The sequence below is a fragment of the Tinamus guttatus genome, unplaced genomic scaffold (assembly GCF_059628265.1).
Source record: "Tinamus guttatus ecotype Peru unplaced genomic scaffold, ASM5962826v1 Tinamus_guttatus_pri_ptg000203l, whole genome shotgun sequence".
NCBI lineage: Eukaryota > Metazoa > Chordata > Aves > Tinamiformes > Tinamidae > Tinamus > Tinamus guttatus.
Window position 1 is genome coordinate 3,986,320 of NW_028288737.1, and position 14,583 is coordinate 4,000,902.

At 38.2% G+C, this 14,583-nt stretch overlaps 1 protein-coding gene and 1 long non-coding RNA gene across 3 annotated transcripts in view; one reads left to right on the top strand and one right to left on the bottom strand.

Annotated features, from left to right (window-relative positions):
* Positions 1–440: 440 nt before the first annotated feature.
* Positions 441–14,583, top strand: part of LPIN2 (lipin 2) — a 35,395-nt gene continuing 21,252 nt past the window's right edge. Inside the window, exons 1-2 of one of the 2 annotated variants that reach the window (XM_088524112.1) lie at positions 441–563; positions 13,779–13,979. In XM_088524112.1, coding sequence (XP_088380238.1) covers positions 13,788–13,979 — 192 coding nt within the window. In that variant the 5' untranslated portion in view covers positions 441–563; positions 13,779–13,787. Of the gene's footprint in view, positions 564–8,021; positions 8,311–13,778; positions 13,980–14,583 lie in introns of those variants that run through there. The other variant, XM_010222349.2, reaches the window with a different exon arrangement.
* Positions 6,777–7,969, bottom strand: LOC148594780 (uncharacterized). Its single transcript, XR_015913328.1, has 2 exons — positions 7,625–7,969; positions 6,777–6,993 (listed from the first exon to the last, which is right to left on the bottom strand). It is a non-coding gene; the product is annotated as an uncharacterized LOC148594780 (long non-coding RNA).

Here is a 14,583-nt window from a genome sequence, read left to right on the forward strand (position 1 = left end):
ATCCAGCAGACCGAGCGAAGCCACCGTGCAACCCAGATGCACCACTTAAGCCACGGGCCAAGGGCAGACATGAAGGGTTCAGCAGCCCCACACTCCGTGGGAGGCCACTGGGCTCTGTGGCAGCAGTGGGGCAGCCAGGGAAGCAGGAGGGCGGTGAGTGAAGCTGCCGCGGCCACCACCTCCCCCGCCAGACCCCGGGCCACAACTCGGAAGATGGCGGCGGTTACTGCAGCCGCCCGCTCCCGCGCAACGGCCGCGCACGCCAGCCACGCGTGCACGCGCCCCGCCCCCCCGGGCGGTCACGTGGCGCGGGCGGCTGGGAGGCGGCGGAGGGGGAGGGAGCGAGCTCAGCGCGTGCCCGCCTGGCGGCGGCGCGCACGGAGGTGGGGGGGGCGGCGTGCACGCGCGCGGGAGCTGCACCAACCGCCGCCGCTTGGCGCAGCTCGCGGCCAGCCGCTTCCCCTCTGCTCCTTCCCGTCCTTCGCCCGCTCCTCCCTCTTCCCTGCCTGCCTCCATCCATCAATCCCATCCATCCATCGATCCATCGCGTGGCCTCGCCCGAGGTGAGCGGGAAGGGCCGCTGCGTGCGGGCCGGCTCGGGGAGGGCGCGGGCGGCTCTGTGAGTGTGTGTGTGCGGGGGGGGGCGCCCGGCTGCGGGGCTGGCTCCACTGCCGCCCCCGCCACCCCCACAGGGCGCGCCGAGCAGCGACCGTTGAGCCCGCGCGGCGGCCGTTAACGGCCGCGCGGCAGCGGCGAGGACCCACGGGGAGCGCGAGGCAGCTGCCTCTGGGGCCGGGCGAGCTCGGGAAGCGCCGCCAGCGCTGCGGGGACCCGAGGGCGCTCTGGCCTCCTGCAGCCCCGCTCCGCTGGCCCGCGCGTTTGAAATCAGTCGCGCTACGTGCCCGGTCTCCTTCTATTTTACGGGTGTGAATTTCTTAGGCTGCTGCTGTTAACGTGCTTAGCTGCACGGCCTTTGTGGTTTGGGGCTCTCCTTTATTTCCCCCCCCTCCTTATTTACCCGTCCCAGTAGAGGGAGTACGAAGTGTTGTTGATCACTCCAAGTGCACTGCCTGCATTCTTTGTGCTCCCATTTGAGCTCTTGCCAAGCGCCCGTCTAATTTATTTTGTGTGAACGGCATTTTTCCTCCCGCTAAGTGGCTTCTGAATGCGCGTTGGAGACATCAGTGGTTTGTAACAGAGCTGGGTAGTACACTGTTTAAACATGTGCATTTTTATCTGGCAAAAGTGGTGCAATAAATTTACCTGTGCTTTACCTGCACTCTTGTGTTTTGTCATAGATGCAGTTGGGCTGGTTGTACAAAAGGTGACCTGTGACTGCCTACCTCTTACAAACAAAATGTCATTGCTCTAATGAGCATACATTAGCCCATATCCCTCAATGTGTTACTTTAGGATTCATTCTGAGGGGAAGAAGATAATAGACAGTCCTACAGAACTCAGTCATTTAATAAAAAACTTTATAAAGTGTTTCTCAGGACAGTTTTCAATACTGCATTTTTACTGTTTGCAAAGCATACTGGAAATGATAAAATCTGTTGTTATATGTGCCTTAAGAATGGACAAGTACTACCTTAGTCAAAATGGAAGACCAGAAGCCCCCGTAAGCTTTCATTCTGTATTACAGAAAGAGTGGGCAGGAAAATTGCTATAGCTGAGGTGCATTGTGATGTTACTCTGTATATATGCATATAACTTTAGTTTATATGTGCATGAGGAGAAGTATGAAGTACGAAAGTAAACAATTTTCCCACTTCCTAGAAAACAAAAAAAAAAAGGAGAAACTATTTTGGATGGAGTGAAGAAATGATCCATGAGATGCTCTTTGAAAATGTATTACTATTATACAGTAGAATATTATAACTGGCAAGCTGTTTTGAAATGATCATGGTCAGGGATGTCAGGGAGTTTGAGTAAAATGCTACATTAACTGGAATTCTTCATTGAGTGGTGCTGAAAGACTGTGGTATGCCATTGCAGCATAAATTATTAAGCTTATAATGTAACTCTTTGGTTAAATTATTAAAATATGTTTTTTTGGGTTTTTTTTTTCAGTGGCCCCAAAATAGTAGGTGTAGACCTTTGCTCTTTCTTATCACCCAAGTACTATGACTTGAGTCATAACATTTAACGTTCCACATTGTTGTGAAGTTGTTTGTTTTCATAAACTAGAAAAAAAAAGTACATTTGAGACATTCCAGCATCACACCGTAGAGAACTTTTTGTCCCTTCTTTCTATTTGTGACATTTTTTTTTCTATGACTGTGAAGTCACGATTATGGTGATGCCCTTGATGTCCCCCTTATTTATCTTAAGGGCCAGAGACACCAGGCAGTGGCCCTTCTTTATATTACATGATTTTTGTCTCTTGCCTCTGCCTCGGAGGACTTGCAATCTAATTAGATCAGAATCAAGTTGTTGGTAGTGGAAATAAGTATTTTGTTCAAAGCCAAACAGGGAACCTCTGTCAAAGCTTGAAATTAAGTTCACTGTATTTCTTCCTCTTTTCCTGAAAGATGCCTGCACGGTTAATTCTTCAAATTGGAATTCTCTTGTGCCAGTTTTAAGCGTAGGATCACAATATGTGGTGAAAATGGAGACACAGCCCTTAGAGGTCTCTCTGTGTGATTATAGAATATCTAGGCTGAATTAGAGCATGAATATATACAATTTGTAAAACCACTTTGGTTTGTATAAAAATAACCTTTAATCATTGTTTATATCCTCAATTGCAAATACATTATACATAACAGTCTGAAAGGCATAAAAGGAGAGCTTCTGGTGTGAGATTCAGTGCTGCATATTAAGGGCAACTACACTGAAAAGCTATTGAATTTATACAAAATAGTGGCTGATATGTTTCTGATCAGATGTTAGTCTAAACCATATGCATTACACTGTACATACAATATTGGGCAAATTCTCTGAATGTATTAATTCTCAAAAGGTATCTCAACAGTACTGCATGTAGCATGCATATATATATCCCTTATACATGCTTACCTATGGCAGTACTATTTAGGAATACCTACTCTGTGAACATTTGATTTGATTTACGTTGCATGTTAAGGTTGTTTACAACTGTACAAAGATCGCCTCTGTAAATATCACATCTAAGGAGATTTACAGAGAAAGAAAAAATTGTAACTACAATTATCTACTTCAAGTACAGTAGAAAATGAAACAACTCTACAGTATTGGATACATTTAAAAATAAGAGAATAGCTAGGTGAAATAAAAACTCATCTTTTTTGTTACAGACATTCTTGTACTTGGTAGCATTAGTGCTTGCTTTTCTGTTTGTGCATCTAGGCTATTTTGATTTGAAACTCATGTCAAGCCAGAATATCTCGGTATTTAAGGGTTAATATTTCTTAAAATCTTAAAGGAAAGCACAGAAATGCAGTGGCTTTTTGTCTGTGTGTGTGTTTATACTTCAAGGGTATTTTGAAGTAAACTTCAAGCTTCTACTTCCTACTAAAATATGTTATTGTTATCAGTTTTTTCAGCTTTGCAGTAACGTCAGTTGACAACTTGCAGTAAGCATCAGAAGTTGACTTGAGTCATTTAAGCTAAGGGAGACCACCTTACTACTGCTATTTGAAAACTGAAAAAATATTTCAGCTGAAAAATTAGTCCTTTTATCACAAATTTTTAAGTTTAAGAACATAAATTTAAAATATTAAGTGATATGATGCACTGGAGTCTTTTCTATTATTAGTCTGTGGCCAAGGTCAGCGCGTGCTAAGCCAGTCTTAGGCCGTGTTTTTAGACTTACTAGTCTAAAGTTTTTTTTCAGACAGCATAACTCTTCTTAGGAAATATACTTGTTTTGGGTTGATGTTTATCAAAGGCCCTCTGAAAGAAATATATAAAGGATTCTTTGTAAGTTTCTTGCAAAGAAAGCTTTCAAACAATGAATGGTAGCTGAGATTCAATTATAAATGAAATAAATTCTCTATCACTTGACTAATAATAGCATTTAGTTAGATTTATGAATGAAGCATAGTGATTTTTAAAAAAATATCTTGTTGAGGACTTAATGCTTTTCCTTCTCCAGATAAAAGTGTGTATGCTAGCATACACAAGGAATCTGTGAGACTGCTTTTGCAGGTTTGTAGTGTATGTAGAGAATGTAGTTATGCTACTGTATGCTTAGGGTGAGTAGGCATATCTTGCAGACAGACATGACTTTGCATTCATTACAGCTTGGTCAGTAATATAAATAGCTTTTCGGTTGTGAATGAGTAAGCATATGCTGTTCTGCTCACCTCTGTCTAATTTTTCCCTTTTCAATATGTCAGTGCTATCAGTACTTTTGTGGGGGAATTCTGAATTCTTAACATTTTTGCTTCATTTTCTAATAAAATAGCCAAGTACTGTATGCAGATTAATGGATTTTATTTTCCATGATGCATGTTTGGTTCATGTGCATCAATTCAAATAATAATGGCAGTCTACCAAATAAGGAAGATTTCTTGTTTATATCCACTATATTAGAATTTAGAACTTTAAGGGTATGTCTTATATCTGTTTCTTTAGAATAGGTATATTTCTGAGGACTTTCTCGTCAAGCTGAAGGTATATCCTAGTGTCATATTGTATCTTACTCATGTGTCCTTGCTGAAAGTCATCATGTTATTCACTGCTAAGGATTCAGGATGTTTTCATGCTTAAATATGTTGTGTTTTTATTGTATATGTGTGTGTGTGTGTGTGTGTGTGTGTATAAAGAAGTTGACCTGAGGTCCATGGTAGAAAACTTCAGTTTTATGGAAAATGTAAATAGGTAAGGGATTGCTCATTAGAGAGGTCCTTAGTGTGTTTTAGAACTATGCAAGTAAAGCTTCATCTGTTTCTTCCAGCTCATGTAGAAATGAGACAGATGGAATTTATATTTGGAAACTTTGGCTTCTGTTACATGTTTTTGGGAGGAAGTTTAACCAAGGATGATGTAGCTGTAGAAGAGTCTGTGCTGCTGGAAGTATCTGTCAAGGTGTGGTGGAAGACTTCTGTGGAATCTGTCCATGATGGTTCTGAACAAGTGCAGTCCTGATGTAGCCAATTACTTCTTCTCAGTATCTTGAAGGGTGCTATGGTTACATGTGTGTAAGAACTTCATGTGTGCATGTAACCTGAGTTCTTTAGCTGAGCTGATCATCTAATCAACTGATTGTTTTGACCTTGCTAAAATATTGTTTGTTTTCACTGCAGTTCCTTTATAAAGAAAAAAAAGAACTTAAAGAAAAGGCTCATGTTAAAAACAAGTAAGGAGGCGCTAATATCGTAATCGAAGGCTTCAGCGTAGATCGTTCAGATGCATCTGGTGAGATGTTACAAGAGTGACAAGCAAAGTAAACAAGCAAACAAGGAGCCAAGGGTAAAAAAGAGACAGGTTGATGTCATCAAGCTTGAGGAATGAGTGTAATGTAAAGAAAAGTATGAATGTATACTCATTTGCCTGTCTAAAATGAATCTCAGCATCCTGAGCTTCCCACCTGCTCCTTTGGCTAGCAGAAATCAGGTACTTAGTGAATGTCTCTGATCTGTATGCAGACTTGTCTGTTTTGACTCGCATGATAAGGAGCCGCTGTTGTAGAGCCATACAGCTGTACAGTATAATCAAATCACTTAAATGGCAAGGTTCACAGGCAACCAGCAATCAGACTTTTTTTTTTTTTTTTTTTTTTCCGTGATCAGCTTGGGTATGTAAATCTGATTTGCAGCTACAAGTAAAGCCCATGGACACAATGTTTTGAACATATAATGAGGCAAAGAATGCAAGGAAACTCTGGAAGGCCAAGTTTAACTCTACTAAAGTAAAATATATAATTTTAATTCTTAGTTTATTGGCCAGAGTTCTTTACTGCATTGTGAAGGTGAAAAACATAGTACTGAACGACTCTGGGATTCTGTAAAAAGAAATGAATGCACTCCAATATATTGTGAAGGTTACCATAGAAAAATACCATTTAAAAATGGTATTACTTTTTATCAGGGATTTTGATTAATGCACAGTGAGGTAAGAGGTGTATTCCCAGACAGAACAATGGAGAGAATATGGGACATTGACCGATCTGTCAGTAACATTCCCTTCCTTGAGGCTAATGAAGAAACTCATGCTTTCTGGGACTAAACCATAGTAAATTTTGCTCACACCAGAGAGCTGGACTAAGTTGCATGGAAAATATTACTTCTAAGACTTCCTAAATTCGGGCTATTTTGCTTTTGCAAACTTTGTAGCTCATAAATGTACTATGTAATAACGTAGTACTTGGAAACTAACTTAATATTGAGACATAAAAGCTAGAAGATTTATTAAGTGTGCAAAACTTACTGTCTTTCTATATCTTATTTTATTGTTGGTGCTGAGAAATTAATGCTCTTACTGCAGTTCTGCCTGTGTTTTAGAAAGACTGTCTTCAAAAACATTTCTAGAAACTTTGAAGAAATTAATAGGAATTAATATCAGTTTGAAATACTGAACAATTTTAAAATAGAATAGATATGACAGAAAAATGTACCCAACAATATCATAAACTTAAGCCAAAAGTGTTTGAAAAGGATCAGTATCTTACAAAGCTGATTTTTGCTGTTTGTAAATGTTCCTTCTTCCCATATTTTAATGGAACACACAGGATAGAGACAAGAATGGTGTGAACAAGCAGAGGAAAATTGAGTGTTGAAGTTGTTATTCTTAATACCTCATGAACACATCTGTGTCACATCTGTGTTAATGAAACCAGTAGCTTTTCCTGGGAAGAGCCACATTAAATGTAATCTTGTTCAGAATGTACAGAAAGCTCCCAATAATAGTAGCAGTTTATTGTAACCTTACCATGGATGTAGCAATTCCAACACTCATTTTAGGAGTTTGTCATGAAGGTTGATTTAATTTTGGCTTTGGGTGTAGTCCTTGCATTATTTTAGAAATCCACAAGCCATTTGGTTGCATCCAACAAGTGAATCATTGTCCCTGCATGAGATTGGAAAGTGTCAATTAAGAAAACATCTTCAAGGAGGGTAGTGGAGGGCAGAGTTGCAGAATCCTATGCTGTCAGTTTTCATTTCTAATTCAGCAAGCAGACCTTCACCATCTTCTATGGCAGACACAAAGTAACATGGGGGAGAGGGGAAGATGCCTGTGGTTAAGCTAATGAAAAAACTGTGAAAGATCTACTTTGAGGAAATATTATAATTCCTCAGTGAGTGTGTCTCCCTTTTCTAGATTTCAAAGGTACTATTTCTTTATAATAATATGCTTCCTCAGTTATTTTACATAGCCATCATATTATTTAGAAAAGTAACGATATTTTAATTTTCCTTAGATTAAATTTTATTTTCTTTTTTTTATTTAGTTCTTTTTTTTCAGTCGTGGAACTATGTATACAGTAAACTTCTATGCATTGTTTTCACACCCAAATTGAACTGCATTAACAATATGATCTCGAAAAAGTAGGAAATCTTCCCCAGGAAAATTTTATATTTTGATGTACCTCTTTTCATGTGTTTATAGTATGAATTCTGCATCAGAATAGTTATCACTTTTTGCTTTTAAAATAGCACTGCAACAGTTCAAAATACAATGCAGCCCCATTTTCACAAACCTTGAGCAGTCATGAGATTTGTCCTGTAAAATTTGCAAAGCTAGCACAGGGAAACACCAGTAGAGCAGGAGGGAGCATGGAGCAGCTGCTGACATTCCTCAGTTCTGTGTGCTGGACAGGAGCTTCCCAGCTGGCTACAGGTGGTGGAGTTGTAACAGGGATGCAGAAAGTCTCGGTGAGCTAACGTAGACATGGCTTAAGAATCATTAACTAAATCCCTGTTTCTTTCCATGGAAGCTTTCCCCCAAAGTCACATGACTTAGCGTATATACAAGATCATTACCTATCAGTGCAAACATATGGTGAAGTCTGTCCATGTTGCTGCTTATCTCAGAGACTGCAAGGGGGCTGTGTCATTTCAAGCAAAGCCTATTGGTGAGGGAGTTTCTATGCAAGTTTTCTTAAAGAAGCACTTCCTTTCTCATCATAATCCTGTGCGGAGAGCATACTGAACATTTCCTTCTGAGGCTACAGACCAGAAGATTTACATAATTCTTCCGTTTCTGTGGAAAGAAAGGAAATGCTGATAAAACATTATGTTATGACTATAAGCAGTTTATTTACCTATACTATGGAAAGGTAGTTTGCTGGGGTTTGAGATGCATTTCTCAGAGAAGCATGTTTTCGAAGATGACTTCACTGGAAGTGTTGTTGCTGCTCATGAAAGGATTCCTTCTGGAATCTTGGTGAGTTTGATGTATTTATTGCTAAGTATGGGTATATCACTCACTAAAGCATAATTAAAATATCTAACCATCTATTGCCTGGGCTTAATACTGTGTGGAAAACTTTAATTAGGTGTTTAGCAGACTTGCTTCATTTCCCATTTTTGTTTTGTGACTGTTATGTACAGTGCTAGGAGCAATCTTAAACCACACCTAAATCTTTACTAGAGAGCAAAAATCTCTTTGGAGTTGTTTGTCTGGTTGGTTTTGATTGTTTTTGAAAAGTAGATATAGTGCTGCAGTGGTCTTGTCTTACACATATTCCTTTTCTCTGCAGTACTTTTAGGTTACAAGACAAAAATTAGTAAAATGCTTGATGCAAAATCTTCTGGTTAAGTAAATGTCTTTTCTCGTAAATACATATACATGCAAATATAGGCAAGAAAAGATAAATTGAGGAAATTCATGGCTATACTTGATTTTTGTTTTGCCTTGATCTCCCAAAACAAATGCAACCTGACTGTTTACACTATGTGGTTTAATACTTTAAATAAAACTCAGAATGAAAGGAATATATTAATACTCTGTTGTAAGCTAAGGTATACATTTAATAAACTTTTTTTACAGTGATGATTGAAGTTCATTCTGGCTAAAACTGTTTCACTGTAGTGCAAAAACATCTGATAGCTTAGCCCTGAGAATGGGCACTTTTTAGTGTTGATGAGTCAGGCATTTGCAGTGATCAGTATGAGGCACTACAGTAAATTACTAGAACCTGGATTAAGTTAGAAGGGATCACCTCTCTCATGTTGGCTTTTAGAATGAAAAAAGAAAATCGTTTACCTTTACTAAAGCAGTGATCCAAATGCACAGAAAATTAAAGCTTGTGGGTAGCCTTTTAACTGTTGTGTGTCTGAGTAGTCCCAAACAAGGTAAAATAAATGATTCAAGAAAACACCTCTGTTTCGTAGTGGCTGAAAGTAATATCTTTGCTTGGTATTTCGTGGATAAAATCTATCTACAAAACCTCCATCTCAAGTTATACAAACATGAGCATGAGTGACTAGTTTTAAAAATTTAACGTACCTGTTGTGTAGAATGCTAGACACTTAATCTGAGCTGTAGAATGTTTAATTGTTGTTTCTGAAAGTCTGTTCCTCATTTTATGGCATGAGGAATTGACCAGCATATATAAGGTTAATTTTAGACTGATTTGAGTATTTTATAGGTGAAGACACACAATTTTACTTTGGCTTTTGAACTCTAAAGTAAACATGTTTTCCCTTATTCTGTATTTACTTTTATGTCCTCAAGGAAAAAAACAAGTTATCAGTTTCTGTCTTTTGCTGTGTAATGGCTTCTTGCCAGAAAAAAATCTTTTTTATATGCGTTTTCCTCCTTCTCACTTACAGTAGCATTTTCTTACTTGTATTAACATTTCATCTTGTAAACAGGAAAGTATTACTTAAACATTAAAAATCAATCTGCTTGGTGCATTATAAGTCACAAAAACTTTTTTGGGGGCTGTATTTTCTTAGCTATTGCTTGAAATAGCTAAGCCTTTTGGTTTGCTGTCAAAGAAGAGTAAGTAGTACTAAGTTAACTCAACTGTAGCTTTTATCCAGAGTTCTGGAATTTGGCTGCATCAGGTAATGTGTATACTGTGAACATCAAAATAAATAAAAGACAAATAGCATTGGCTTAACTTGGCTTTTCCATCAGACTTCAGCAAAACTGAATTGCAGAGCTAGAAACTGTTTTTAGCATCTAGTAGCAGGTAATGAAGGTAAATTGCTGTCAGCTTCTCTCTGCTTTCAGGACAATGACATTTATAATAAATGTTTTTTAGTCCTGAAGTGACTAAGGGAATTTTATCTAGGAGTTTTTATTTTTTTTGCCTTGCCTCTTAATGTGTGATCTGAGGTACTTCTATCACATTTGCCAGAGTTAACACGGTGATAATGTTGCATTGCAGCTATCTTTTAGACAAATTAAGCACTGCTCACTTCAAGCTTTCAGAAAATATGCAATAAAACTTAAAGCAAAACCCTAAACTTCAAAATCCCCTAGCTGCGTTTCTTTTGGTGTTTGAGCTAAATGTAACATCTTGTCTTTCTCAAATATGTATTGATATTTTATTTTTAATCGACCGTTTGCTTCATTTGCTTGCAAATCTTTGGACTTTCTTACATAGCAAATATTTATCACACAAACTGAACCTTTATATCTGAGTCCTTTGCTATAAATTAATAGTACAACAAAAAATAAAACTACAACTTGGTAGGCAATAATAGAAGTTGGTGTCTGATTTAGAATTTTATTTATTGACGATGTACAGGACAATATTAGCTGTGCAACTTAGGTCATAAAGAGCTATTTTCTTTATAAATCTTGTTTTTAATACTTAATAGATTCAAAGGTCCATAATTCTTACTACACAGAAGTTGTATTATTTATGATCATAGAAGTGGTTTTGATGTGAGCTAGACAACTATAGCTGAGATCTATTAAAGAAATAACTTTTCTTACTGGAAGAAGAGAATGTATATACACACACACACACACCAGATTCATGATTTCAGTCCTGTGAGTGTTTGATTGGTTTGCTATAGTCAGGGAGCATGAGTTACCATGTCTGTGAGGAAATCTAAAGTATTTATCTGTTGAGTTCACTTCTTACCTGTTGGTGTCATATTCTGATCCTTTAAATACTTGCTACTTAAATGTTAAAATGTCTTGCTAATGTTCACATTTTCAGGTCCTATTTACTGAAATGAAATATGAAGAACAGATATTCTCTTAAGAACTCCTGTTGCTGAGTGTGCCAAACATTTCTTTTAAAAAAATCAGTCATCTTGGAATTTTAAAACCAATTTTTTAATGTAAACCAGTATGTCATTGTACAGGAGGAATAATTGTTTAAACTGTAAAACAGTGATACTGCTGCTTTTCTGTCTTGGATTAGTCCATGTGATGCAGAAAATAATAGCTTACTTGACAAAACAAGTATGTTCAGTTCCCTGCTTCAGCCTTTTCTTCCAGCTGTCTGGTGTTCGACATGCTCATCTTTGTGAACTGATCTAGTTTACTAGAAAAACCTGGGTAGGTTTGTGCCAGCTGTGTCAGTGAACTAGAATCTGTTCATTAAAAGGGTGTGAGGAGAAAGGGATGAAGTGGGACCTCCCCTTTTTGGCAAGAGAGAGCCACTGTTTCCACTCAAAAGATCTCTGTTTGCAAGCAGTCAACTTTGTACTTGTGCATGAAACTGCTTAGAGATTAAACTGAATTTTATTACTTGCCAGTCAATTTTGATAGGGAGTCTGTTCAGCCGATCTCAGTTGTTGCTCTTTGATAGCCTGTTCTTTTAGGTTTCATTAGCCAGTAGCAAAGCTCATGCAGAAAAACATCTCCAGTATGTTAACTAGCATAGTAGTTCTGTGGATAGCTTAAAAAGTTTTAAATCTCGATAGGCAAGCCCATATCTTCTCTTTAAAATGCTGTGGAGAGGGAGGAACTTTTTTTTTTTTTTTTTTTTTTTTTTTTCTCCAAAATCCAGATATGTTTGGGTATTATATGTTAGGTTTGAGAAGTCTGAATTGGAGGCAGAAATACTTATAGACCTGACCCAAATCTCTGAAAACTACTTTTAACCTCCTGCATATTTACATTTACATTGTCACCATTAGATACTACAAAAACCCAAACCCATTCTGAATGAATGCATTACCTTCTGTGCTATTGTAAGGAAGTCTTTGAAAGCTCAATTGGAAAAAATGGTGTGGTGAAAAGGGAATCAGTCTTCCGTTTTATTTGAAACACTATTTAGAGTACAGCAGAAATAAACTAGTATATAGACAAAAAGTCTGTAAACTTATTTGTAGGAATATTATACTAAAATGAAATTTTTACAATTTAAAGCCAGATATAAGTTCAGTGTTAGATGTTTTGCTTGACTGCAGTGGCTTATCGTTCTTCCACATAATGTCCTTATCTTCAGAGGCATGGTGTTGCTGGAGTACGTTGGGAAGGAGGTTGTAGCCAGGTTTTGGTGGGAGGATAGGAGAAGGGAGGGCTGCGCCTTCAGCCTCCTGGGGTACTTCCCATTAGAACATTTTCCCTGGTTTCCTTCCGCTTTCTTTTAAAGCTCAGATGTTTTGAGAAATCTTTTGTCTTTCTCTCTTCTTGTCAGTCACAGTTCACTCTATTCTTAGTATGAAATGACTAAGTCATTCAGAATGCCACTCTAGTATTTTAATGGTTTAGGCAGGTATGCAGTAAGTGATTGTGTTCTTTGTCTTTGCATTTCTCTCTTCTTTCCAGTGTTTGACTATAGCATAATCTTCCTTCTCTTCCTTTTCTTGACTTCTCTACTAAGCTCTAACATCTCATCTAATACGGACTTCTTCACCTGGACTCCATGTTGTTCTGGTCAATTTTCCTGCTGACAGAGAGTATGAACAACAGCAGAAACTGTAGAAATTTGTTTTCACTTGACTGAAACTTTGTTAAACCTGTGGAAAGTAAATAGTGGGTAAGATAACTCTTTACCTTTAAAATAATGCATTACATGAGTGAGCAACCTTGACTAGGACTTCCTTTTCACATATGAAAATGTGGTACTTGAAACATAGTGCTTCTGTAGAAGAGGCAGTGGTGGTTGGCTGTTGAGTCACACAGTTCACTGCTGGGTTCCGCAAGTCCTGATTCTGTTGGTTTCACTCTGTTTTCTGTGAGCAAACTGCATTTCAACAGCTCTTTGAAATATAAGAATACAGCTTATTGAAGAGGTATACAGTGTAACTATGAATGATACCTATTATAATTTTACTTTAAATCTAAGAGTCCCAGTAACTTTGGTTATCTGCCATCTTCTACAGCAGGTAGAAATCTTGCTTGTCTAATTTGTAAAAGATGGGTGTCAGTGCTTTTCAAGAAGGCTTTGAGAAGCTCATAATTTTATGCTGCAAGTGGTTTTCAGTACTTGTTTGTTTTTGAAATACATTCAGTGGTGGTTTACTTTACTTGCAAAGCAAAAGAATGGGTTTCTTCCTTTTTTTTTTTTTCTTTTCCTTTCTTTTTTCTTTTTCCTTCTTTTTTTTTTTTTTTTTCCCCCTCTCTTCGTATGATCTCTTACTCCTCTGGGCAGCTTGTGTCTCCTGTTAAACCTTTTGTTATTTTATTTAAGGTGGTTGAACTGTTTTTGAAATAGAACTGTAAAGGAAGAGTTATATGTAAAGGAGTTCTACAGAAACATTTCCTGATACTTAGATTTTTTTTTTTTTTTCATACTGCTGTACAGGTGCCTTCATTCTCAACAGAAGATCAATTGTACTAAATAGTAGGCAGTATCCAGAAAATGAATTGGGGTTTTCAGATACTTGAGGAATTAAACATCTATTAAATCTAGGCCTTTGGGATTTAAAAATTGCGTACTTTATGTGCTTGCTTACATTAAAAAAAAAAATTTCTTTTTCCTTCCTCTCCCATAGTCTCAGACTATGAATTACGTGGGACAGCTTGCAGGTCAGGTGCTGGTTACTGTGAAGGAGCTGTACAAAGGCATCAATCAGGCCACTCTTTCGGGATGCATCGATGTCATTGTGGTTCGGCAGCAGGATGGTACCTACCAGTGTTCTCCTTTCCATGTCCGCTTTGGGAAGCTTGGAGTCTTGCGCTCAAAGGAAAAAGTGGTAAGTTCAGAAAGTGGGTTGAAACCAAGTTCTGAATGTCACTGCGTTCCTCCTTTTCTTTCTCCCCCTTCTCCATCCCTTTCCTTCCTTCTGCACCCCCTGCATATCCAGCTAGTAGAGTTAAGTGCAGAGCAGCTTCTCACGTAAGCTGTGAGAAGAGAGAATTTTGGAGTCCAAAACAGAACTACCTGTGGTAATGTAAGGGCTGTGTGAAAATATACTGTAAAAGAATAGCTTTTTCATCTAGTTTTCTCCCAGTGAAAGACTAGGTCAATGATTATTATTTAGGCTTTTAGATCGCCAGAGTAGTTGAGCAAGATTCAGCCTTCAACTGTCCTTAAATTTCTCTGCATTTTTTTTTTTCCTCTTATAGGTGTGTTAAGCCCAGAATGTCTCCTTAGAGTCTTATTCTTTTGGGGGGATATTAAAATAAAAACTGCTACAACCGACTACCCCCCCCCCAAAAAAAAAAAAAAAAGGCAGAGAGGAGAGGAGGAGTGATGAATATACAGTGGAATAAAGATTATTGTTGAAGCATGGTCGTGATAGGTTTACAGTTGGGCTTGATGATCTTAAAGGTCTTTTCCAAACATAATGATTCTGG